The sequence below is a fragment of the Mustelus asterias genome, chromosome 1, assembly GCF_964213995.1.
Source record: "Mustelus asterias chromosome 1, sMusAst1.hap1.1, whole genome shotgun sequence".
In the NCBI taxonomy this organism is placed as follows: Eukaryota; Metazoa; Chordata; class Chondrichthyes; order Carcharhiniformes; family Triakidae; genus Mustelus; species Mustelus asterias.
In genome coordinates, this window is record NC_135801.1 from 11947840 (window position 1) to 11973222 (window position 25383).

The window sequence follows — 25383 nt, forward strand, 5'->3', positions numbered from 1 at the left end:
CCAACTTTTACAGATGCACCATAGAAAGCATTCTTTCTGGTTGTATCACAGCTTGGTATGGTTCCTGCTCTGCCCAAGACCGCAAGGAACTACAAAAGGTCGTGAATGTAGCTCAATCCATCACGCAAACCAGCCTCCCATCCATTGACTCTGTCTACACTTCCTGCTGCCTCGGCAAAGCAGCCAGCATAATTAAGGACCCCACGCACCCCGGACATTCTCTCTTCCACCTTCTTCCGTCAGGAAAAAGGTACAAAAGTCTGAGGTCACGTACTAACTGACTCAAGAACAGCTTCTTCCCTGCTGCCATCAGACTTTTGAATGGACTTACCTTGCATTAAGTTTATCTTTCTCGACACCCTAGCTATGACTGCAACACCACAATCTGCACTCTCTCGTTTCCTTCTCTATGAACGGTATGCTTTGTCTGTATAAGCGCGCAAGAAACAATACTTTTCATTGTATATTAATACATGTGACAATAATAAATCAAACCAAACATTACACCTGATCCTCAAACAGGCATCAGGCCCTCTCCATGCACAAGCAAAGGGCAACCGGTTTCAGAGCACGCCCTAGATACCTATGCAGGTGTACCTACACCACATGGACTGCAAGCGATTCAAGACGGCAGCTCACTTATACAAGGGCAACTAGGACTGGGCAATAAACACTGGCTGAGCCAGTGATGCCCACATCTGTAAATGAATGGGAGCTTCTACTGAAGTGTCTGAGGTACGTCCAGTGTGGATTCAGTGTACACACACCACCCACCATATTTCGACCATCAGCTGCCAGATTAACAACCATGAAAATAGGCTTGGTGTGATCCAATTTCGCGGGTTAAATTTTTAAAGGCTATACTGCCACCTAGCAACATGAATTAGGATCTCATCATCCATTTCACTTCACATATGGTATTAATATTCTGCTTTTTTCTGCATTTACTCAAATTAATTTATTTGATCAATGGCAAAAATAAATAGAGGATACTACCAGGAACAGGGAGCCACTGAAAAGTACTCCATTGGCTGCATGATTCATATAATCTGTTCATCAGAGTCAGCCCTGGCTCAGTTGGTAGCACACTTGCCTACGGGTAGGAGGGTTCTGGGTTCAAATCCCCCCGCCAGGGACTTGAGCAGATATTATGGATGAGAGTCTACTGCAGTACCAGAGGAGTGCTGCACTGTCTTTTGAATGAAACGTTAAACTGAAGCCCTGCCTACCATTTCTGGTGGACATAAAGGATCTCTCACCACCATTCAAAGAATAGTGACTTTACCCTGATGTCCTGGACAATATTTATCCCACAAACTACACCTAAAAAAAACAGGTAATCACTGAATCCCTACAGTGCAGGAGGAGGCCTTTAGGCCCATTGTGTCTACACCCGACTCTCCAACAGAGCATCTTACCCAGGCCCACCCCCACCCTATCCTCGTAGCCCCACGTATTTACCCCACTAATCCCCCTAACTTACACATCTTAGAATGAAATATTTTGGGACACTATACTAAGGGGCAATTTAGCATGGTCATAGAGTCATAGAGGTTTACAGCATGGAAACAGGCCCTTTGGCCCACCTTGTCCATGCGCCCTTTTTTTTAAAAAACCCCCAAACTATGGTCCAAGTGCAGGTCAGTGGGACTAGGCAAAAAATGGTTCGGCACAGACAAGAAGGGCCAAAAGGCCCGTTTCTGAGCTGTAATTTTCTATGGTTTTCTATGGTTCTAATCCCAATTGCCCGCATTTGGCCCATATCTCTCTATACCCATATAACTATCTAATGCTTTTTAAAAGATAACATTGTACCCGCCTCTACTACTACCTCTGGCAGCTTGTTCCAGACACTCACCACCCTGTGTGAGAAAAAATTGCCCCTCTGGACACTTTTGTATCTCTCCCCTCTCACCTTAAACCTATGCCCTCTAGTTTTAGACTCCCCTACCTTTGGGAAAAGATATTGACTATCTACCTTGTCTATGCCCCTCATTATTTTATAGGCCTCTATAAGGTCACCCCTCAGCCTCCTACGCTCCAGAGAAAAAAGTCCCAGTCTAATCAGCCTCTCCTTGTAACTCAATCCATCAAGTCCCGGTAGCATCCTCGTAAATCTTTTCTGCACTCTTTCTAGTTTAATAATATCCTTTCTATAATAGGGTGACCAGAATTGCACGTAGTATTCATAGTGTGGCCTTAACAATGTCTTGTACAACTTCAACAGGGCATCCCAACTTCTGTATTCAATGTTCTGACCGATGAAATCAAGCATGTCGAATGTCTTCTTCACCACTCTGTCCACCTGTGCCTCCACTTTCAAGGAGCTATGAACATGTACCCCTAGATCTCTTTGTTCTGTAACTCTCCCCAACACCCTACCATTAACTGAGTAAGTCCTGCTCTGGTTCAATCTACCAAAATGCATCACCTCGCATTTGTCTAAATTAAACTCCATCTGCCATTCGTCAGCCCACTGGCCCAATTGATCAAGATCCCGTTGCAATTGGAGATAACTTTCTTCACTGTCCACTATGCTACCAGTTTTGGTGTCATCTGCAAACTTACTAACCATGCCCCCTATATTCTCATCCAAATCATTAATATAAATGACAAATAACAGTGGGCCCAGCACTGATCCTTGAGGCACACCGCTGGTCACAGGCCTCCAGTTTGAAAAACAACTCTCTATAACCACCCTCTGGTTTCTGTCAAGAAGCCAATTTTGTATCCATTTAGATACCTCACCCTGGATCCCGTGAGATTTAACTTTATGCAACAACCTACCATGCGGTACCTTGTCAAAGGCCTTGCTAAAGTCCATGTAGACAACATCAACTGCACTGCCCTCATCTACCTCCTTGATTACCCCTTCAAAGAACTCAATTAAATTTGAGAGACATGATTTTCCACTCACAAAGCCATGCTGACTGTCCCTATCAGTCCTTGCATCTCTAAATGCCTGCAGATCCTGTCTCTCAAAATACCTTCCAACAATTTACCCACCACAGATGTGAGGCTCACTGACCTGTAGTTCCCAGGCCTTTCCCTGCAGCCCTTTTTAAACAAAGGCACAACATTTGCCACTCTCCAATCTTCAGGCACCTCACCTGTGACTATCGATGATTCAAATTTGCTCACAGCAGGGTCCCACAAACAACAATATGATAATAACCAGTGGTCAATCCACCTAACCTGAAAATATTTGGACTGAGAGGGGAAACCGGAATCCTTGAAAGAAACGCACGGAGAGCCAGGGAGAACATGCAAACTCCACACAGACGGTCACCCAAGACTGGGATCAAACCCGGGTCCCTGGGGCTGCAAGGCAGCAGTGCTAACCACTGTGCCCCCCACTGGTTATCACATTGTTGTTTGTGGGACCTTGCTGTGAGCAAATTTGTTACCATCTTTCCTGCATCACAAACAGTGACAGTACTTCAAAAGTCAGTGGTTCCCCAACCAGTGTGCCGTGAGAAAAGATTCAAAGTGATTCAAAATTCATGTAATTAACCTAAACTAACCTTCATCTTCAACTCTGTGGCTGGCATCTCCAAGACCTGCCGAATCTTGGGCCTCTCACCAACATTTCGAGTCAGGAGTTGAGCTCTGACGAAGGATCATCCAGACTCGAAACATTGGCTCTATTCTCTCTCCACAAATACGGTCAGACCCGCTGAGACTTGCCAGCATTTTCTGTTTCAGTTTCAGATTCCAGCATCCGTAGTATTTTGCTTTATTTTAGATAGAACGGAGACTTCTTACTAACATTTCACCAAAGACCCATTTCAATAAATAAAAGGTTATGGAGAAAAAGTCACTTGTCCGGAAATTACTCTCATGCTTTAGGGCCACAGGTATCTTCTTCCCCCTTGCATTACCTCGGCTGCTAATACAAGGAAAAGTTAGACAGACACAAATGTAGTCTCACAGAAAGAAAGAGACAACCCAAGGTAACTGGGATGAAACCAGCATGTGCAAACATTTTAACAGCAGTAGTTCAAGCTTCCCTGATGAAAGATGAGCCTAGTTTTGCTGAAATAGGATTAGTACTTCAGCATCAACTTTAGAACTTTGCAGAGTTGGCCATCACAGGAAGCGCACATGAATATCTTTCTACGAGGTAGAAACAATCTTCTGGGTGTGCTGCTTTCTTTATGTACAGAATGTTGTTTGCTTGCTTAAAAGCTAATACCATTGAACAGAAGGTTTGGTCTGTTATTATCACAGGGGGTTTCTTATGTGGAAATTTCATCAGCTTTTAGTCACCAAACTTATAATGGCTTTAAAATGTCTTTAGTTGCAAGATAAAGTTGGTTAAAACATAGAGTGCATTAGTAAGCTTTTATGTTGGTTACTTTTTTAATCACTGTTTGGCCTCGTACACATTCTTGCCTCTAAGATAAAGGTCATGGGTTCAAGGCCCACTCTGGAGACTTGAGAATACAATCTAGGCTGCTTCTCCAGTGCAGTAACAAAGAAATGTTACATGTTGGAGGGGCCATCTTTTGGATGAGATGTTATTATTCTCCTGTAAGTAGAAAAGTGGTGAAAGTTAGCTTTATGGTGTGTATGGATTTGAACCCATCACGGTGAAGGTAAACATTCCCAACTTTCTCACTTTGTATCCAATGGCAGCATCAAACATACTTTTGGTCAGTGTCAACAGAGGCCCATATAGCTATTAGATTAAACTGACAACATTGGATCACATACCCAGGAATGGATCCCTCGTTATACCTGATACTCTTTTCCATTTGAAGTTTAAAAGTTAAAGTTTATGTATCACAAGTAGGCTTACATTAAAACTGCAATGAAGTCACTGTGAAAATCCCCCAGTTGCCACACTCCGGCACCTGTTCAGGTACACTGAGGGAGAATTTAGCACGGCCAATGCACCTAATCAGCACGTCTTTCGGACTGTGGGAGGAAACCGGGGCATCCGGAGGAAACCCATGCAGACACGTGGGGAACGTGCAAACTCCACACATTCAGTGACCCCAGCCGGGAATCGGCTCCTGCTCCCTGACGCTGTGAGGTGGCAGTGCTAACCACGGTGCCACCTTCTCACAATGTCTAACTCTTTTGACCTATCAGAGTTCCATGCTTGACTCAACATTCCACCACCTTTCTGGCCTAAAACAATCACTGTGGCGAAAGCAAAATGCTCCTGAAAATAAAGTTAGTTCAACTCTGAGGAAGAATCATATGGACTGGAAACGTTAACTCTGTTTCTCTCTTCACAGGCGCTGCCAGACCTGCTGAGTTTATCCAGCATTTGTTTTGCTTTTATATCACTGTGGTGGAATCTGATTTGCTTAAATTTTATTCCTTTCTCAGAGCCAATAGGCGGAGTGGACGGGGCAAGCTAATCCATCTCATAGCTTGCTCCAAAAACCAATTCAATTTCAATCCCACATGGTCCCACAAGAGACATACTGGCTGGAATTCTCCAATCTCATTCATCCCACCACGGCTACCAGCAAGAATGGAGAATTTGGCACTCAGTCTAAACTCCATTCACTGCAGTGGGACTGGAGAATCCCAGCTGCGGGCGAGGTCAGAGAAATCTGGCCACGAGATCTAAGCTGACAAGAACAGGCATTACATCCGATCTCAGGTTTGATCCTATGGGATGGAATCACTTTATGGCCAGTTCACATTGTGGACTCTCTCCCTATACCTCGAGTACCTTTCCTTTCTTTTCAATGTTTCTTGCCTCTCCTTTGAAACCCTGGTCGTTTGCTGCTTCCCCCAAGCCTAAGTTTCTCCCCAAGTTATCCTCGCCTAACCTTATCTATTTCCTCTTATTTGATCTGTTGTGTCATTTATCATTCAAAACATGTCCATCGTGAAAAGAGATGATTTTCAGACCAAAATACCATTCAGATGAGGTGATAAAATTTCACTCCCACCAAGAATTATTGGGCAACAACTAACACTACCTGCTGGATACTGAAATGAGGAAAGGCAACTGAGTACATCCCTCTTGACTTCAACATCCAGGGCTAAGTCTACCAGAAAGAAAAGTGTCTATGAAATGTCACCCTATCTCCCTCCCAAAGGCAATTGAGTGAAAACTCCAGGATAGTAATCCAATGTTATAAACTGCATTCTTAAATTTGACCCACAGGGCTGCACGAACAACATTTTTATGCTTGCAACTATGCTTTCTACAGAGTATGTCAGGAACATCTCTGTATCATTGTTAGCTTCCATCTCATTGTTAAACTGATTAACACCCACCTTATCAAAAGATTAAGTCAACTTGGCAGTAACCACTCTCGCTGGAGTCCATTCCACAAATCCATTTTTGAGCAGGAAAACGGGGAGGTTTATCTCATCTGATCGGTCATGCCTCCTTAATCTTGTAATCTTACCTCCGGGAAACTGAATTTGCCGTTTTACGCAGCAGCAGAAGTAGGCCATTCAGCCCATCGCGTCTGCTCCACCACTCAATTAGGTCATGACAAACTGGATATGATAATCCCCAACTTCACTTTCCTGTGTATCCTTGATTCCCTTACTGATTAAAATCCTATCTCAGCCTTGAACATACTTAACGACCCAGCCTCGCCAGCACTCTGTGGTAAAGAATTCCACAGACTCACTACCCTCGGAGAAGAAATTCCTCCTCATCTGTCTTAAATGGGTGACAGCTTATTCTAAGATTATGCTCTCTGGCCCGAATCTTCCTTTACATTTGCCGTACTTCAGCAGTGAATCATAACCTCGATCAACTTGTCTTTGCCTCCAGTAAAAATAATCAAGCTTCATCAGGACTTTAAAAATCCTGGAAGATAAAATTATCTTTCTTGCTCTTCTTGGAGTTCATTTCAAGAAATCAAGACCTTTTGCGTACAGTATGTGCAAAACTCTTCAAATAAAACATTACAAATGCGGCCTTAAATATTCATGAAATATAAACATTAAGATCACTCATTTTACTAAAAAAGTAATCTCTGCACAAAATGACTTAGATTGCACATTTAGCATTCCAATCCAGTCATCATCGCTTCATGTTTATCCACAGTAAAAATCCTTCTTCAATTCCTCAGCTCATCACATCACTATTTCTGAGACTCATCACAATCTCCATAATATTGGCTCCATAGCTTGATGCAATCAACAAATTTTTCACTACTGAAAGCAAATTCCCAACACCAGCCTTCAAGTTTATTTTTTTCACGGGATGTGGGCGTTGTTGGCAAGGCCAGCATTTGCTGCTCACCCCTAATTGCCCTTGAATGGAGTGGGCCATTTCAGACGGCAGTTAAGAGTCGGAGGGCCTGGAGTCACTTGTAGGCCAGACTGGGTAAGGATGGCAGATTTCCTTCCCTAAAGGTTGTTAGTGAACATGATGGGTTTTTACAACAATCATGAAGGTTGTCACAGACACCATTACTGAAATTAGCTTTATATTCCAGATTTATTAATTGAATTTAAATTTCACCAGCTGCCAGGTGTTAGAACGTAACCGGTGACAACTTTGCATCGGATGTAATGTGACCAATGATAACAAGCTGTAAGAGTCAGCTGACCAAATAAACCATGGAACCAATTACAGTACGATGTGATGGTCAGCTGACCAGCTGACTCACTATAACTAAGAACCTGTTGGGAATTATGGGGAACTAGGATTAGCCCAGGGCGAGGCCCCAAGTTTAGAGTCATGATGTTTCTCTATTAAACCCTTTCTTTGATTTTTAAGTTGGAGTAAGTTGTGTTATTTTTTGTCTGCATTTGAAGAGTTCCTTCTGAAGAAACACTACGGTGGGATTTGAACCTATGCCACCAGAGAATTAGCCTGGGCCTTTGGACATCACACAGGGGGAGATGGTGACATAGCGGTAAACAGATGAACCAGAACAGATTCCAGAAGTCCCCCTGGCAGATATTGGCTTCTTCCCCTTAATACCATTGCGACTTTCTGTTCAGTAATCACTTTCAATTCAGTGGATAATAATAGCCACGACACTCAAAAAGCAATTCTAGTGCAAATGAGTTATAATAGCTTCATTCTACATGAAAAAGCTCATGTGGAACTTTATCAAATGCTTGCCGAAAGTTGAATTGAATGCCATTAATTGAATGGCTGTCTTTTTGTAAAAAGGCTCCTGATGAATGACTTACCACTTCGAAAAAAGAAAAAAAATAATGTTGACTAGTGATTTCTTTGGTCTTAATAAATGGTGACACTGGAAACCTTTAACATTTTCCTCAGTAACTAGTTCATAATTCCCTTGCCCCATAATCACTCATCTATTTCCAAGTGTTAGAACTACAAATATCAGCTATCCTGATTTTGAATAGAGAATTTGTTCAATGTTTCAACTATGTCAGTGTTCACAGAACTAGTTGGCAGTCTACTCCACAAACTTAAGTGTGAAATCATTGGTCTGTGTTTGGTTTGCGGTTTCTTTGGCTTACGATCAAGTTACACAAAGCCAAAGAAACAAGAATGAATTTTGACAGATTTGAAGTGGTGCCAGAAATTATTAGTGCAAAATTTTCTGATGCTGGTGCAGATCTTCCTGCCTTCGGTTTAATGTTATTGCGGCCTACGTTAGCTGTTTGCATCTGCGATGTGCAACCCCAAACATCGCGAATCTCCACCCAAATGATGCGTTGTCCCTTTTGCGTAACTCGCAGATTTTATGTTTCCTCCACCTCAGTGACTCCTCACTTCCTAAATTCCTCATTGCTACATCTTCTCCCTCTGGAGGTATCAGATATATCTGAAACTATAGGACGGTTTTAATGTTTCTTTTTTAAACTTGTCTTTTTGTCTGATTTGTCTTCCTTAGAACCTTCGAGTCAACTTCCGAAGTTGACTCGAAGGTTCAACTTCGATTACAGTCGGTGTTTCGACTGTAAATGTTTCAGAGTTCCCCAAATTCCAATGTTAACCTTCGCACTGCTGCTATTTTTCATACACGTTTGGGTGCCAATCAGTTTTACTGCAAAATCACAATTTTTCTGAACATGTATACTTTTGCGTTAGATTTATCACATGGTAATAAATGAGATTTATCACCTGATAATAAATGAGATGGAAACAAAGGTCTTGATCTTAACTTTGCATATAGCCTCAGTCACATATTCAAATGATGCACTAACTAAAATAAATACCTATAACAGATACCTATGGCAGCACGGTGGCACAGTGGTTAGCACTGCTGCCTCAAAGTGCCAGGGACCTGGGTTCGATTCCAGCCTCGGGTCACTGTCTGTGTGGAGTTTGCACGTTCTTCCCATGTCTGCGTGGGTTTCCTCCGGTTTCCTCCCACTGTCCAAAGATGCGCGGGTTAGGTTGATTGGACATGCTAAATTAACCCTTAGTGTCCGGGATGTGATAGGTTAGTGGGATTAGCAGGGTAACTGAGCGGGAATAGGGCCTGGGTGGGATTGTGGTTGATGCAGGCTCGATGGGCCAAATGGCCTCCTTCTGCACTGTAGGGATTCTATGATTCTATGATATCTGTGTAATTAAGAAAGCTATGATTGTTGGTTGTAGGTAGTATTAACATTTAATAAGCACAGTATATTCTAGTATACATGGGAATGATTCTAAGTTGATTCAGTAATAAAATTAAATAAATAACATCAGGAACACAGAGGACAGGTGTTGTGTTGCAGCTGTGGAATGTGGGACCTTTTGGATGCCAAGATGAACCAGGACAAACACATTTGCAGCAAGTGCAAATAACTGGTGGAATTCCAGAGCAGGGTTATTGATCTGGAAGTGGAAGTGCAGGCAATGATACCACTAGGAGGCGATGACTAGACCATTAATCTAGAAACTCAGATAATCTTGTGGGGACCCGGGTTCAAATCCCACCATGGCAGTTGGTGAAATTTGAATTCAATATCAGATATCTGGAATTAAGAATCTACTGATGACCATGAAACCATTGCCGATTGTTGGAAAAACCCATCTGGTTCACTAATGTCCTTTAGGGAAGGAAATCTGCCATCCTTACCTGGTCTGACCTACATGTGACTCCAGAGCCACAGTAATATGGTTGACTCTCAACTGCCCTCCAAGAGCAACTAGGGGTGGGCAATAAATGCTGGCCAGCCAGCGACACCCATGTCCCACGAATGAATAAAAAAAAACTGTGCAACATAAGGGAGAGGAGAAATACCTGACCATTTTATTCCAGAAGATGGTTATGCTTCTTAGAATAAGATCATCTGTTCCTGGTCAGCAGTGAGGGTCAGGGGGATCTGATTGTGAATGAGGCAGGTAAAGGGACTGAGCAGACAGGAGCGAAGGAGGCTCACACTTTGCAATTGTCAAACAGGCTTGAGGTGCTCATAACTTGTGTGGATGAAAGTGAGGACTGCAAGGTGGATGAGCAGACCGGCCATAGCACCATGGTACAGGAAGTCGTTCAAGCCAGAGGAGCATAAAGGAATGTAGTGGCAGTAGGGATGGTACAGACGGGGATTGTCATTGTTCTCTGCAGCCAAGAATGAGAGTTCGGAAGGCTGTATTGCCTGCCAGCTGCCAGGGTTCGGGACATCTGTTCAGGGAGGACCTTGTAGTGGAAGGATCTAGTTGTCATGGTCCATGTAGGTACCAACAACATAAGCAGGACAAGGAAAGAGGTCTCCATAGTAAGAATGAGGAGCTACTAGGTACCAAAATAAGAAGCAGAACATCAAAGGTAATAATCCAGAGATTATTATCTGAGCCACATACAAATTGGCATAGACAAATAAGATTAGAGAGATGAATGTGTGGCTCAAAAACTGGTGTGGGAGAAATGGGTTCTGGTTCGAGGGGAACTGGCACCAGTATTGGAAAAACGGGGGCTGTACCATTAGGGTGACCTACACCTGAATCACACTGGAATGAGAGCTCTTGTGAATTACATAACTCGGGAAGTAAGAAGGGTTTGAACTAAATAATGGGGGCAAAGGATCAAATGTGGGCAGATGTGGTATATAAAAGCGTAGAGGCAAGGTAGAGAGGAAGGTATTAACACGGGAAATGAAAAACAGATGATGACAGGAAGGGATAGAGTACAAATCTAAACCAACAGAAAAGGCTAGAGGTTACAAAAATAATAAAAGAACAAAATCTCCAGAGGGATGACCTAAATTCAGGAAACCAGGATATAGAAATAGTTTAGGTAGAGATGAGGAGTGATAAAAGCCAGAAGTTACTCAGATGAAAAGTAATCACGTGGTATAGGCGGGTATCAGAGAAGGAATAGTGGGGGCTTGTCCATAAAATATGGTGATTATCATGGGGAATTTTAATCATATATAGACTGGAACAACCAGATGGCAAAAGGTAGCGGAGATGACAAATTCATAAAATGTTTTTGGATAATTTCTTAGATCAGCACAATCTGGAGTCAGCGGGGAGCAGCCTACATTGGATTTGGTATTGTGCAATGAGATGAGATTAATTAATGACCTCAGTGAAAGGTGCCACTCTGTAGCAGTGATCATATATGATTGAATTTTACATTCAGTTTGAGGGGGAGAAATGGGTTGAACGCAAGTATTTATTAAACTTAAATAAGGTAATAAGAGCCTGTTCCACCATTCGATAGGATCACGCTGCTCTCATGTCGACTTTGTCTCCACCTTCCTGCCCACTCCTTCCATCCCACTACTAATTAAAAGCCGATCTATCTCCTTAAATTGGTTTAGCGTTCCGGTGTCAACTGCACTCTGGGGTAGAGAATTCCACAGATTCGCCACCCTTTGAGTGAAGTAATTCCTCCTCATTTCGGTTTTAAATCTGCCATCCCTTAGCCTAAAAATATGGCCTCTTGCGCCTCAATGTTGAGGAAGGAGAAACATCCGCTCTACGTCTACCCTGCCAATCCCCTTTAGCACCTTGTACACTGCAATTAGATCTCCTCTCATTCTTCTAAACTCTAGTGAGTATAGGCCAAACCCGCTCAACCTCTCTTCATGAGGCAAGTCTTTCCTCCCTGGAATCAATTGAGTGAACTTTCTCTGAATTGTTTCGAGTGCATTTACTAAGTAAGGGACCAAAACTGTGCGCAGTAATCCAGATAGTGGCCCGGTGGCCACTGTCGAGGAAGATGGAGGGGGCGTCCCAGGAATTTTATGGGATGTTCTACAGGTGGGGAGGGTGAATCTTGCTGGCAGCCTAAGCATTTATGTTGATGATTCTGATAATTCTAGGAGATTTACTGTGATCAATGGTGTTTAGTCAAGAAATTTGGGAAATAAATTTGTAGCTTACGTTAATAGGGTTGCATAGAATTCCTACAGTGCAGAAGGTGGTCATTCGGCCCATCGAGTCTGCACCAGCTCTCTCTGACAGAATACCTTACTCAAGCCCTTTCCCCCACCCTATCCCTGTAATCCCCTGTAAATCTCCTAGAATCCCACTTACCATGACCAATCCACCTAACCTGCACATCTTGGGGCTGAGGGAGGAAACCGGAGCACCTGGAGAAAACCCTCACAGACACGGGGAGAATGTGCAAACTCCACGCAGTCATCCAAGGCCGGAAGGCAATGGCCTCGTGATGCTATCACTAGACTACTAATCCAGAAACTCAGCTAACGTTCTGGGGACCCAGGTTCGAATCCTGCCATGGCAGTTGGTGGAATTTGAATTCAATAAAAAATATCTGGAAAGAAGAATCTACTGATGACCATGAAACCATCGTCAATTGTCGGAAAAACCCATCTGGTTCACTAATGTCCTTTAGGGAAGGAAACCTGCCGTCCTTACCTGGTCTGGTCTACATGTGACTCCAGAGCCACCGCAATGTGGTTGACTCTCAACTGCCCTCTGAACAAGGGCAACTAGGGAAGGGCAATAAATGCTGGCCAGCCCATATCCCACAAATGAATTTTTAAAAATTGAACCGGAGTCCCTGGCGCTGTGAGGCAGCAATGCTAACCACTGCACCACCATGCTGCCTGATTATTTCCTTCTACAGGTGGGGAGATCTGTAAGAAGCTGCTGTTCAATAAACCCTTAAGAAATGTATTGAATATTACAGAGTCAACTCTCTGTCTCTCTTTCTCATATGAAGAAAGTTTTCCTAGCAGCGTGCTGGCTGACACACACAGGATATGGCGTTATCTCTGCCAAGGACATGCACAGGCACTATAACAAAACATCCCTAAAGCTGATAAAATGGAATGTCATGACCCGTACCTAAACAAAGTATCAGAGCAAAGGTTAAGGAGACTCGAGGGAGAGGAGAAAAAAGAAAAATCACTTCAGACAGCAAAGAGTGTCTGGAAGTGATCCATGTTGGCTTCAGTCTAACACTAACTTCAGAAAACCGAGGGCAGAAGAAACTAACACCTCCAGCCACAGAGATCACCTTCATTCATCCATTTATCCAATGTGGGAACAGTAAACTGCTCAGAAGGGACTGCTGCCGTCAGCCACAGAGCACCACTTTTCCACTACCCCCTCCACCCAATTTAGGACCAGCTAAACATTCTCACCTCTTAGGGGAAATATGTAATTTTTTTGCTTATTTAGCTTATCATATCTAACTTCTGGACTCATGCGGCCACTGTAACTAGTCACAAAACTCGCAATGCTAATCCAGGATACATTGCTCCAGCCATTTTTGCTGTAAGTAATATCCTGATTTGTGATTCAGACTGGTGGATGTAGATTGAATAGCAGCCTTCAGACGGGAATTGGATAAATACTGGAGGAGAAAAATGTGCAGCAATAAGAAGAACAGGGAACTGGGACTAACTCGGTCGCTCGAGTTGGCACAGCCTTGATGGGCCGAATGGTTTCATTCTGTGTTGTACTCGTCCACGATTCAATAATTAAGGAAGGAAAAGGAAAGCATAAACTTGTACTTGCACAGTGTCTTTCAAAATCTGAGGATTGCCAAAGTACTGGAAACTAATGGCATACTTTTGAAGTATGGGGCGGCACAGTGGCAAGCACTGCTGCCTCACAATGCCAGGGACCTGGGTTTGATTCCGGCCTTGGGTCACTCTGTGTGGAGTCTGCGCGTTCTCCCTGTATCTGCATGGGTTTCCTCTGGGTGCACCAATTTCTTCCCACACTCCAAAAATATGTGGGTTAGGTTGATATATTGCCCCTTAGTGTCAGGGGGTCTAGGAGGGTAAATAGGTGGGTTACGAGGATAGGACCTAGGTGGGATTGTTGTCGGTGCAGGCTCGATGGGCCAAATGGCTTCCTTCTGCACTGTAGATTCTATAATTCTATAAGTGTATAATTGTTCTACTGTGAAAAGAAATAGCAGCCAACTTACATACAGCAATGTGTTAATGACTATTAATCTGTCTGAGTGATATTAGTTGAGGGATAAATATTGATCAGGATCTGAAGAGATTTGTCCCTTTTTTCCCCCCTTCAAAGTACAGCCATGCATCCTTCTGAAAGTGAAGATGGGGCCTCAGTTTATGATCTCCTCTGACAAATGGAGCTGCTGATAGTGACTGGAGTGTTATCCTGATTTACATATTCAATTCTCTGGAATACAGCTTGTCTAACTTGGAGGCAAGAATGTTACCACTGAACCAAAGTTGACACCTTGTTGGGGGCTGTTGGTGTAGGGAGAATGGTGGTGCTGGGGGGCCACCCCTTCAAAAAGCGTCGACTCCCCGCTGAGCTCGATTTCTCAAACACAGGACACCTCCAATGCTTCACTGCTCACCAGTATCTGGATGGTAAGCAGACAAGCTGTGTCAATTCCATGCAGTTTTACACCCAAGTCCAAATTTGTTTGCATCTGTCTTTCACATGAACGTGAAAATTATTTTGTGTAGAGGAACGACAGGCTTTTGAAATTGCGAGGGGCGTGAGAATGAGGCATTTTTATATTTTCTTTTCAAGTTTCCAACCCGTCTGAGCAAAAACAGACGAGTTACATTCAGATTTCACAATGGTGAGAATGGTATCTCTGCCAATACCCAAACGCAGGGCTTTCCACACAATGCCTTTTACACTTGAGGCGACTGCTGGGAGTCACATGGCAGACACAGTGGAATGAGTAACAATCCATGGCTCACACATAGAGCAAACTTATGTTTTAATGCTGTTTGACTTCAGCAGCTATTGCCTTTTCAATGCTGGCAAGTTGATGTTTTTGAGGCAGAGATCACGGGGAGTAGGAACATACTAAACCAGGGCAGATACCTGAAGCGTAAAATATACTCTGTCTACGTTAGCCCTTGAATACTGCTGCTCGGCTAAAGCAGTGTCTGCCCTCCATGATCAAAAAGCAAAAGAAAACTGCTACCATACACAAATCCAAAACGTGACGTAAATACGTCAGTTTTGAAGAGTGGCCATTTGGTATGTTTAGGTTTAACTTGAAGCAGGAATGTCGGCTGAGAAAGTCGAATAATTTATTTTCTTTGAATAGTGCTGTGGGGTCTTCAAACTATCACTTAGATTCAGCAGAGTGGGATCACTGGCTGAGTTTTTTAAAGTTTATTTATTAGTCACAAGTAGTACACTAACACTGCAATGAAGTCACTGTGAAAATCACTTAGTCACCATACTCTGGCTCCTGTTCGGGTACACCGAGGGAGAATTTAGCCAATGCACCTAACCAGCACGTCTTTTGGACTGTGGGAGGAAACCGGAGCATCTGGAGGAAACCCACGCTGACATGGGGAGAATGTGCAGACTCCACACAGACAGTGACCCAAGCCGGGAATTGAACCCGGGTCCCTGGCGCTGTGAGGCAGCCGTGTTAACCACTGTGCCACCGTGCCGCCCCTATTCTGAGGTTTACTGTGCTACTGAGACATTAACTGAAGGCTTGAATAATTAATGTCTCCATTTTGTATAACGCAGAAGCTGAAAAGGACTTTCAAATTTTAAAAAGAAAAGTTTTATATTTATTTTTCAAGTTTCTAACCCGTCTAGGTAAAAACATACAAATTACATTCAGATTTCACAATGGTGAGAATGGCATCTCTGCCAATACCCAAATGCAGGTCTTTCCACACAATGCCTTTACTCTTGAGCTGACTGCTGGGAGTTACATGGCAGTTGTTTGGGTCAACTTTCCCCAGCTTTACAAGCCACACTCCAGCACTCCCGTCTCTAAGTCATAACGTTGTGAGTCGTGGGGGTACAAGTTCCACTTCAGGAAAAGAGCACACAATCCAGAGCTGCACTTCAGTGAGAGAATTACATTTCCACACGTGCCATTTCTCAGAAGAGACATTAAACTTCTGCAGGTGCATGGCACCATTCTGAGATCGGGGGTTCATATCTAACATTCTCCCTCAACCGACAACCCAAAGCAGATGAGCTGGTCATTCCTCCATTCTGTTGTCTGTGGGACTGAGCTGCATGCATACCGAGTAGTGCACCTGCCTACAGAAATAACAGTGATCGTACTTCAGGAAGTAATGAATTGGCTGTGCTGCACTTTGGGGAGATCCCAGGGAGGTGGGAAGATGCTACATGGGGCGGCATGGTAGCACAGTGGTTAGCACTGCTGCTTCACAGCGCCAGGGACCCGGGTTCGAATCCCGGCTTGGGTCACTGGCTGTGTGGAGTTTGCACGTTCTCCCTGTGTCTGCATGAGTTTCCTCCGGGTGCTCCGGTTTCCTCCCACATTGAGAAAGACGTGCTGGTTAGCTGCATCGGCCCAAACAGGCGCCTGACTGTGGCGACTCGGGGAATTTAACAGTAACTTAATTGCAGTAAGCCTTACTTGTGACTAATAAATAAACTTTACTTTATTTTACAAATGAAGGTTCTTCCCAGCTGTGATCACAAGGTTACAATGGCATAAGGACACAGTTTAAAAATAAAGGGTCTCCCATTTAAGACAGAGATGAAAAGAAATGTTTTCCCTTAGAGGGTTGTGAATCTGTGGAGCTCTCTTCCTCAGAGAGGTGGAGGTGCCGGCGTTGGACTGGGGTGGGCACAGTAAGAAGTGCTCACCCCACCTGTCACTCACCTGATAAAGGAGCAGCGCTCTGAAAGCTCGTGATTCCAAATAAACCTGTTGGACTTTAACCTGGTATTGTGAGACTTCTCCTTCCCCAGAGAGGAGTGAAAGCAGGGTCAGTGAATATTTTTAAAGTTTATTTATTAGTCACAAGTAGGCTTACTGAAGTTACTGTGAAAATCCCCTTGTTACCACACTCCGGCGCCTGTTCAGGTACACTGAGGGAGAATTTAGCATGACCAGTGCACCTAACTAGCACGTCTTTCAGACTGTGGGAGGAAACCGGAGCACCCGGAGGAATCCGATGCAGATACGGGGAGAATGTGCAAATTCCACACAGTGACCCAAGCCAGGAATTGAACCCGGGTCCATGCCACCCTAAGGCAGAAGTAGATGAATTCTTCATTAACAGTCAAAAGTTATCAAGAGTAGGCAGAATGTGGAGCTAAGGAACACAATCAGATCAGTCATGAGCAGGCTCGAGAGGCTGAATGGCCTACTCCTAACTCATATGTTCATATGTTCCACACATAACAATGGCGTCTGCACTAAACCAGATGATGTTCAAACCAGAGTTCCCTCAGTCCTGGCCTCCAATGTGGCAGTTTCATGATGTGCACTCACATTCACCCTTGTTAGTGTTTGACTGTCCAACCTTATTTCATTTATTATCTAGGGAAAAGACAAACGCAATAATAACTCTGTCAAAATATTCTCTCTCAAGTGCAGAGTGACATTTTTCTTCCAAGCATTGCCCTCTTTGTAACCCCCACACAAATCTGAGATCTGCTGGGTTTTTTTAAAACCACATTAGAGGAGGTCGAAACTTCAAGAGGAAAATTTACAAGTACCCTTAGTACTTACATCTGGAATGAAGCCAATCTCATTGAGATGGTTACTCAACTCTGGGTCATGGAAAGCAATCATCTGGGAAAACACTGTCAGATACTCTGTAACAAGGAGAAAATTTATTAATCATGTAAGCATCTGATGAAAGACAGAACCTTAAATAATACCGATTGTTTTTATAACCGGTCACACGGAGGGAACTCAAGATCACACAAACACGACACACCCAGCCACAGTTTCCAGGGTAGTTACACAAAGACTACCTAATGTGATTCATTTAACAAGGACCACTTTTTCAACAGCTCCAACCTGATGAGACCATAGGAGACGATACCACAGCTTTATGATACACTAATGGTACTCCGCTGCAAGTGTGTGTGGGAAAGCCATCAGTGGCCAACACTGTTTGATTTGTGGGCTAAAAGCACTGCAGTTGCTGTCATATGGACAGTGCATCAAGAAGCTGTCGCTCAAATTAATGTCGGAACTTTCGAAAAAGACCCGAGCTGCTTCTTTGTGCCAGTTTTTACGTCGTGCAGACAGAAAGGGACAATTTGCACAGCAACAGTACACCAGCTTGCTATTTCTGAACTCTCAAACGGTGAAGCAACAGCTTTAAGAAGGTGACAAGGCCATGGGGAGGGAACAAAAGAGATTTGCCTGTAAAGCAGGAAGCTTTAGTTGTGAATGGAAATTTGACTGAGGCACTCAAAATGATGAAGGATTTTACTAAGATGACGAGGGAAATAATATTACTTTCTTCAGTAATTAAAGAGCACAATTTCAAAGATAATCTTCAAAAATAATGTAGGAAGATATCAGAAGAATTATTCTTACGTTTTTATGTTTTAAGGGAATTAAGAAATGCAACGCAACTGCCAGTGATCGAGGCACAAACTGCAGCTTTAAGGATCATTTGAAAAAAGAAAAACATTGAGAAAATTATTGGGAAAGTGCTGGGGAAATGGGATTCAGTTCCACATTCCTGGCGATACTATCTTATACATCACATTTTTAAATGCCTCAATTAATTCCAATCCACTCAGTGCCATACGGGCACCAAGCTGATAAGAGACCTATTTTTGCTTTTGATCTCAATTCCATCCTGTGATCTGATCAGATGGTGCTGTATCTGATGCGCCAGCATAGGTTTACTTTATCAACATCTATGCAATACAAAGAGAGTGCGCCAAGCAGATATTCCTTCCCCAATAGCTCTGGCGCAAACGTCTCTGCAGGATAATCTCTGCAGTGATCTGAAACCACAGCAGACATCCAGGACAAAGCTGACCAAAAACACAAAGATTCTTCAGTAACAGACTGGATCCTGAGAGTTTGCGATATGCAAGTCGCACAAATGTACAGAACACTACGGGGGTTTGAGCAGTTAAGTCACTGGACTCCTCATCCAGAATGTTCAATCAAAAAACACACGCAAGTTCAAATCTTGCCATGCAATTTCCTAGATTCTAAATTCCCTGGATTATATAGGCCAGTTTGCCTGACTTCAGTAGGAAGAAAAATAAGGAATCAACTATTAGGGATCTGATAACAGGACCTGAAAATGACTGAGCAGAGTAAACATGGATTCATAACAAATCTGCTTGAGATTATTTTTGAGGTGGTAATTGGAAGGGTGGATAAGGGGAACCAGTGTTTCTTGGATGTTCAACAAGCATTCAATGAGAGGTTATTACGCAAAATCTCGTCTTGGAATAGGGATTAGAAAGGGTTATGAATTGGTTGCAGACAGAAAACAGAGTAGGAATAAACAATCGCATTTCAGATTGGCAGGCCACAACTAGTTGGGCACTGCAAGGATCTGTGCTTGATCCTCAGTTATTTACAATCCATATTTATGACCTGGGTGCGAGTGTAATGCATCCAGGGTGGCTGACAAGTTAGGTGGAAAAGTGAGCTGTGAGGAGGACACAAAGAAACTGCAAAAGGATACAAGCAAGTTAAGTGAGGGGGCAAGAATGTGGAATATAAAATGGAGGAGTGTGAAGTTATCCATTTCAGTAGGTAAAATTAAAAAAGATTACTTTTTACATGGTGAGAGACTGGGAAATGTTAGTTTTAAAGAGACCTGGGTAGCTTGTCCACAAATCACAGAACATTAGCATACAGGACAACAAGCAATTGGGAAATCAAATGGCATGTTAGCCTTCATTATTAAGGAATTAGAATATAAGAGTAAAGAAAGTCTTACTGCAATTGTATGTGGATTCTTGAGATCACACCTGAAGTACAGTGTACAGTTTTGGTCTCCTTATCCAAGGAAGAATATACATGCCTTAAAAGGAGCACAACTAAGTTCACTAGAACAAGATGAGGGGTATTTCTGTAGAGGAGAGATCGAGTAGACGAGTCCTATGAGTTTAAAAGAATGAGAGGTGCTTTCATTGAAATAGATAAAATTCTTAAGGGTTTCACAAGGTAGATGCTGCGAGGATATTTCCCTGACTGGGAAATCTTGAATTACAGTCTCAGAAGGAGGAATTGGCCATTTAGGACTGAGATGAGGAAAAAAACTTCTTCACTAGAAAAATAAAATTTTCAGAGGTTAATTGGCAATTAAGACTTACCATGCTGCTAAAATTTCACCGATGCCTGAATGTAGCAGCCCTGATATTCTCGGGTGTGTTTATTGGGTAAGTATAGCAACTTGATGCCATTGCTCGGAAGTGAAATCTGAATCTATTGGCGGTGTTTTAGTGCAGGAAGGCCTATGAAAGAGCAGGTGAAATTGGACAGCAAAAAAAGATCAGAATGGACTTGGGATCAGGCATGGGAGTACGAGGTGGGTTTATGTGGTAAGAGCAGGAGCCGAGATAAAGCAGGAAGTGAAACAGTAACATTAGAGTGAAGACAGAAGCAGTGCAGAGATAAAACCTGGTTTTAAAAAAGCACGGGCAGTGAAACCAACGTAAGAGAAGATCTGAGTCATGGCGAACTCGGAGTGTGAATAAATTGAGAGAGAAAAAAGTAAGCCCTCTGGTTCTCCAAAACAAAATTTGTCTACTTAATTTTAATTCAGCTGTCAAAAAACAAATAGATAAAAAAGATGTGAGATGGAAGACAGGCTGCAAGTCAAGCCTGTGACATGGGGGACAGTGAGACTGTCCAGAATTCCCACATCTGCAGGAAATGGCTCTGCTTTGAGTCACTCCAGCTCAAGAGTCAATGAGCTGATTTGCAAGTTCATGCTGGAACACAAGGGAAGTGGAGGAATTTTTGGATGGTTTTGTCCAAAACACAGTCGCACGACAGAGGAAAACGCAGCTTTAGAGAGGGGAAATTGTGACTGTAAGGGAGCCAGGTAACAGGGCCTTAAGAGTGGTTGAAAGGAAGATCTGCAGACACTGGTCCAGTCAACCACGTATAATGTACTCGCTACAAGTGAGGACAGCCAGAATGCCCACCAAAACACCACTATGGATCAGATGGTTGACAGGGTCGGGGGAAGGACTAGAAGAGTAGAATAGAACTATGGCTGCAATCAAAAGTTCCTTAATTAGCAGATAGAAGGTGTTACATTGTACTAGTCCATTAGGATTCACTGGGGTTTATTTATAGAGGGGTAGGATTTAAAAAGCGGAGAGGTTAGGCTAAAATTGCATTGAATCTTGGTTAGACTACGTTTGGACTATTATAGAGTCCCTACAGTACAGAAGGAGGCCATTCGAGTCTGTACCAACCACAATCCCACACAAGCCCTATTCCCATAACCCCATACATTTACCCTGCTAATCCCCCTGACACTAGGGTCAATTTAACATAGCCAATCAACCTAACCTACACATCTTTTGGACTGTGGGAGGAACCGGAGCACCCGGAGGAAATCCATGCAGGCACGGAGAGAAAGTGCAAACTCCACACAGACAGTGACCCAAGGCCGGAATTGAACCCGGGTCCCTGGCGCTGTGAGGCAGCACTCTGCCACCGTGCCGCCCGATGAACAGTTATGGTCTTATTATCTAAAAATATATAGAGGCACTGCTAAGGGTTCAAAATAGATTTGCAAGCAAGATAATAGAATCCCTACAGTGCAGAGGGCGGCCATTCAGCCCATCGAGTCTGCACCGACCATAATCCCACCCAGGCCCTATCCTCATAAACCCACCCTATTTACCCTAGCTAGACCCCTTGACATTAAGGGTCAATTTAGCATGGCCAATCCACTTAGCCCACACTTATTTGGACTGTGGGAGGAAACCCACGCAGACACGGGGAGACCGTGCAAACTCCACACAGTCATCCAAGGCTGGAATTGAACCTGGGTCCCTGGCACTGTGAGGCAACAGTGCTAACCACTGTGCCGCCCCAGAGGCAGTTGTACCTATCAGGAAAGGATGAGCAGGCTGGGGCTCTTTCTCCTGAAAAGAGAAGGCAGGGGATGATCTGATAGATATCTTTCAAATTATGAAAGGTTTTTATTGAGTAGACATACAGATAGGATTTCTACTTGTGGGGAAGAGCAAAACTACCAGCCGTCAACATAACAATCACCAAGAAATCAAACAGGAAATTCAGAAGTAACTTCTCTCTCCAGCAAGTGAAGAGAATATGCTGTCACAGGGACTAGTTAAGGGCGGCACAGCTCGAGTCACTGTCTGTGTGGAGTTTGCACATTCTCCCCATGTCTGTGTGGGTTTCCTCCGGGTGCTCTGTTTCCTCCCACAGTCCGAAAGATGTGCTGATTAGGTGCATTGGCCATGCTAAATTCCCCCTCAGTGTACCCGAACAGGCGGTGGAGTGTGGCGACTGGGGAATTTTCACAGTAACTTCATTGCAGTGTTAATGCAAGCCTACTTGTGACATTAAGAAATAAACTTAAACTTAATAGGAAGCTAGATAAGATATGAGGGAGGAGGGAAGGGAAGGTTGTGCGAATCAAGTAGATCATAGAATCCCTACAGCGCAGAAGAGGCCATTCAGCCCATTGCATGTGCACTGGCAGAGTATCTTACCCAGGTCCTTTCCCCCGTCCTATCCCCGTAACCCCACGCATTTCCCATGGCTAATCCATCTAACCTACACATCTTTGGACACTAAGGGGCAATTTAGCATGGCCAATCCACCTACCTGCACATCTTTGGCGGAGGAAGAATGAGCGGAAGGAAGGATGGGAGGACGTTCAGGTGCAGCATAAATGCTGGTAGGGACTGTTGGACCGAAGGGCTCATTTCTGTGCTATATGTTCAATGCAATTCTTGATTTCCGTGTTTAACTGCACCAGTACAGACATAAGAGGCGACTGTCCTATCACAAAATCTGGACCAATAACCCCTCCAATAAAAACTACCAGAGTTGGGGGGGGTAAATTTTCAAAGAGACCGTCTCCAGCAGGGAGTTTTCCATGTTCCCAACTTCAAAGGCGCCCAGTCCTTGGATCTGTGCTCATATTGAGTGAGACCCTACCTAGAGTCATAAAGGTTTACAGCATGGAAACAGGCCCTTCGGCCCAACTTGTCCATGTCGCCCTTTTTTTTTTAACCCCTAAGCTAGTCCCAATTGCCCGCATTTGGCCCGTATCCCTCTATACCCATCGTACCCATGTAACTGTCTAAATGCTTTTTAAAAGATAAAATTGTACCCGCCTCTACTACTACCTCTGGCAGCTTGTTCCAGACACTCACCACCCTGTGTGTGAAAGAATTGCCCCTCTGGACACTTTTGTATCTCTCCCCTCTCACCTTAAACCTATGCTGAGTTTTAGACTCCCCTACCTTTGGGAAAAGATATTGACTACCTACCTTGTCTATGCCCCTCATTATTTTATAGGCCTCTATAAGGTCACCCCTCAGTCTCCTACGCTCCAGAGAAAAAAGTCCCAGTCTATTCAGCCTCTCCTTATAACTTAATCCATCAAGTCCCAGTAGCATCCTCGTAAATCTTTTCTGCACTCTTTCTAGTTTAATAATATCCTTTCTATAATAGGGTGACCAGAACTGCACACAGTATTCCAAGTGTGGCCGTACCAATGTCTTGTACAACTTCAACAAGACACCCCAACTCCTGTATTCAATGTTCTGACCGATGAAACCAAGCATGCCGAATGCCTTCTTCACCACTCTGTCCACCTGTGACTCCACTTTCAAGGAGCTATGAACATGTACCCCTAGACCTCTTTGTTCTATAACTCTCCCCAACACCCTACCATTAACTGAGTAAGTCCTGCTCTGGTTCAATCTTCACCTCGCATTTGTCTAAATTAAACTCCATCTGCCATTCGTCAGCCCACTGGCCCAATTGATCAAGATCCCGTTGCAATTGGAGATAACCTTCTTCACTGTCCACTATGCCACCAATCTTGGTGACATCTGCAAACTTACTAACCATGCCCGCTATATTCTCATCCAAATCATTAATATAAATGACAAATAACATTGGGCCCAGCACTGATCCCTGAGGCACACCGCAGGTCACAGGCCTCCAGTTTGAAAAACAACTCTCTACAACCATCCTCTGGCTTCTGTCAAGAAGCCAATTTTGTATCCATTTAGATATCTCACCCTGGATCCCATGAGGTTTAACTTTATGCAACAACCTACCATGTGGTACCTTGTCAAAGGCCTTGCTAAAGTCCATGTAGACAACATCAACTACACTGCCCTCATCTACCTTCTTGGTTCCCCCTTCATAAAATTCAATTAAATTGAGACATGATTTTCCACTCAAAGCCATGTTGACTGTCCCTAATCAGTCCTTGCATCTCTAAATGCCTGTAGACCCTGTCTCTCAAAATACCTTCCAACAATTTACCCACCACAGATGTGAGGCTCACTGGCCTGTAGTTCCCAGGCCTTTCCCTGCAGCCTTTTTTAAACAAAGGCACAACATTTGCCACTCTCCAATCTTCAGGCACCTCACCCGTGACTATCGATGATTCAAATATCTCGGCTAGGGGACCCACAATTTCCTCTCTAGCCTCCCACAACTCCTCTCCCTGGGGAGAGAAGCCTTCCAAATGCTTCCCTCATACTTCACTTTAGGAAAGGTGTTTGTGGGATTGGGGAGCTAAGAAGGAGGTTTAAGATTAAAACGTAATTAGCGTGGTATAGCGCAGAAACAAAAGTGTGAAAATGATCGATCATGGCCCTTCCAATCAAACCTCAATCTTTGGACATAGAAAAGAATTGATTGCAGGAAATGTAACACAAGGGCTTGATAAAACATTAAAAGATCAAGATTTGAACTGAAATACGATACCTATCAAGGTATGATTAACTGTAATAACTGACTATTATATGTACCTACAAACTTCAAAAGACAGCCATTTTATAGAATACACAACCTTGATTTCAGTAAACTGAACCATTTATTTTGTAATGATAATTTAACTGATGTGTGGCGACACATGCTCAAAATGCAGGCTGAGTGTATCACACAGGAATTCAGTATTCAAAATATTTCAAGCATTAATGCTTAAGACAATATTCAAAAGGTGCAGCAAAACGGGTCCAAGCACTACACATGACATGAAAGTTGAACTCCTTTCAAAGACTCCACAGCACCTAGACAGCAGACCCAACCAGTCCCTCAAGCTCTTCAGTCACCAAGCTTGGGCCTGACAAGACCCCATCATTCCATCTCCACGCCCCACACA

The 25383-nt window shown here is 43.6% G+C and overlaps 1 protein-coding gene across 2 annotated transcripts in view; it reads right to left on the reverse strand.

Annotated features, from left to right (window-relative positions):
* Positions 1-25383, reverse strand: part of tbck (TBC1 domain containing kinase) — a 218442-nt gene that overhangs the window by 113570 nt on the left and 79489 nt on the right. For both annotated transcript variants that reach the window (XM_078209219.1, XM_078209229.1), the window contains exon 20: positions 17787-17872. In XM_078209219.1, coding sequence (XP_078065345.1) covers positions 17787-17872 — 86 coding nt within the window. The remainder of the gene's footprint in view (positions 1-17786; positions 17873-25383) is intronic.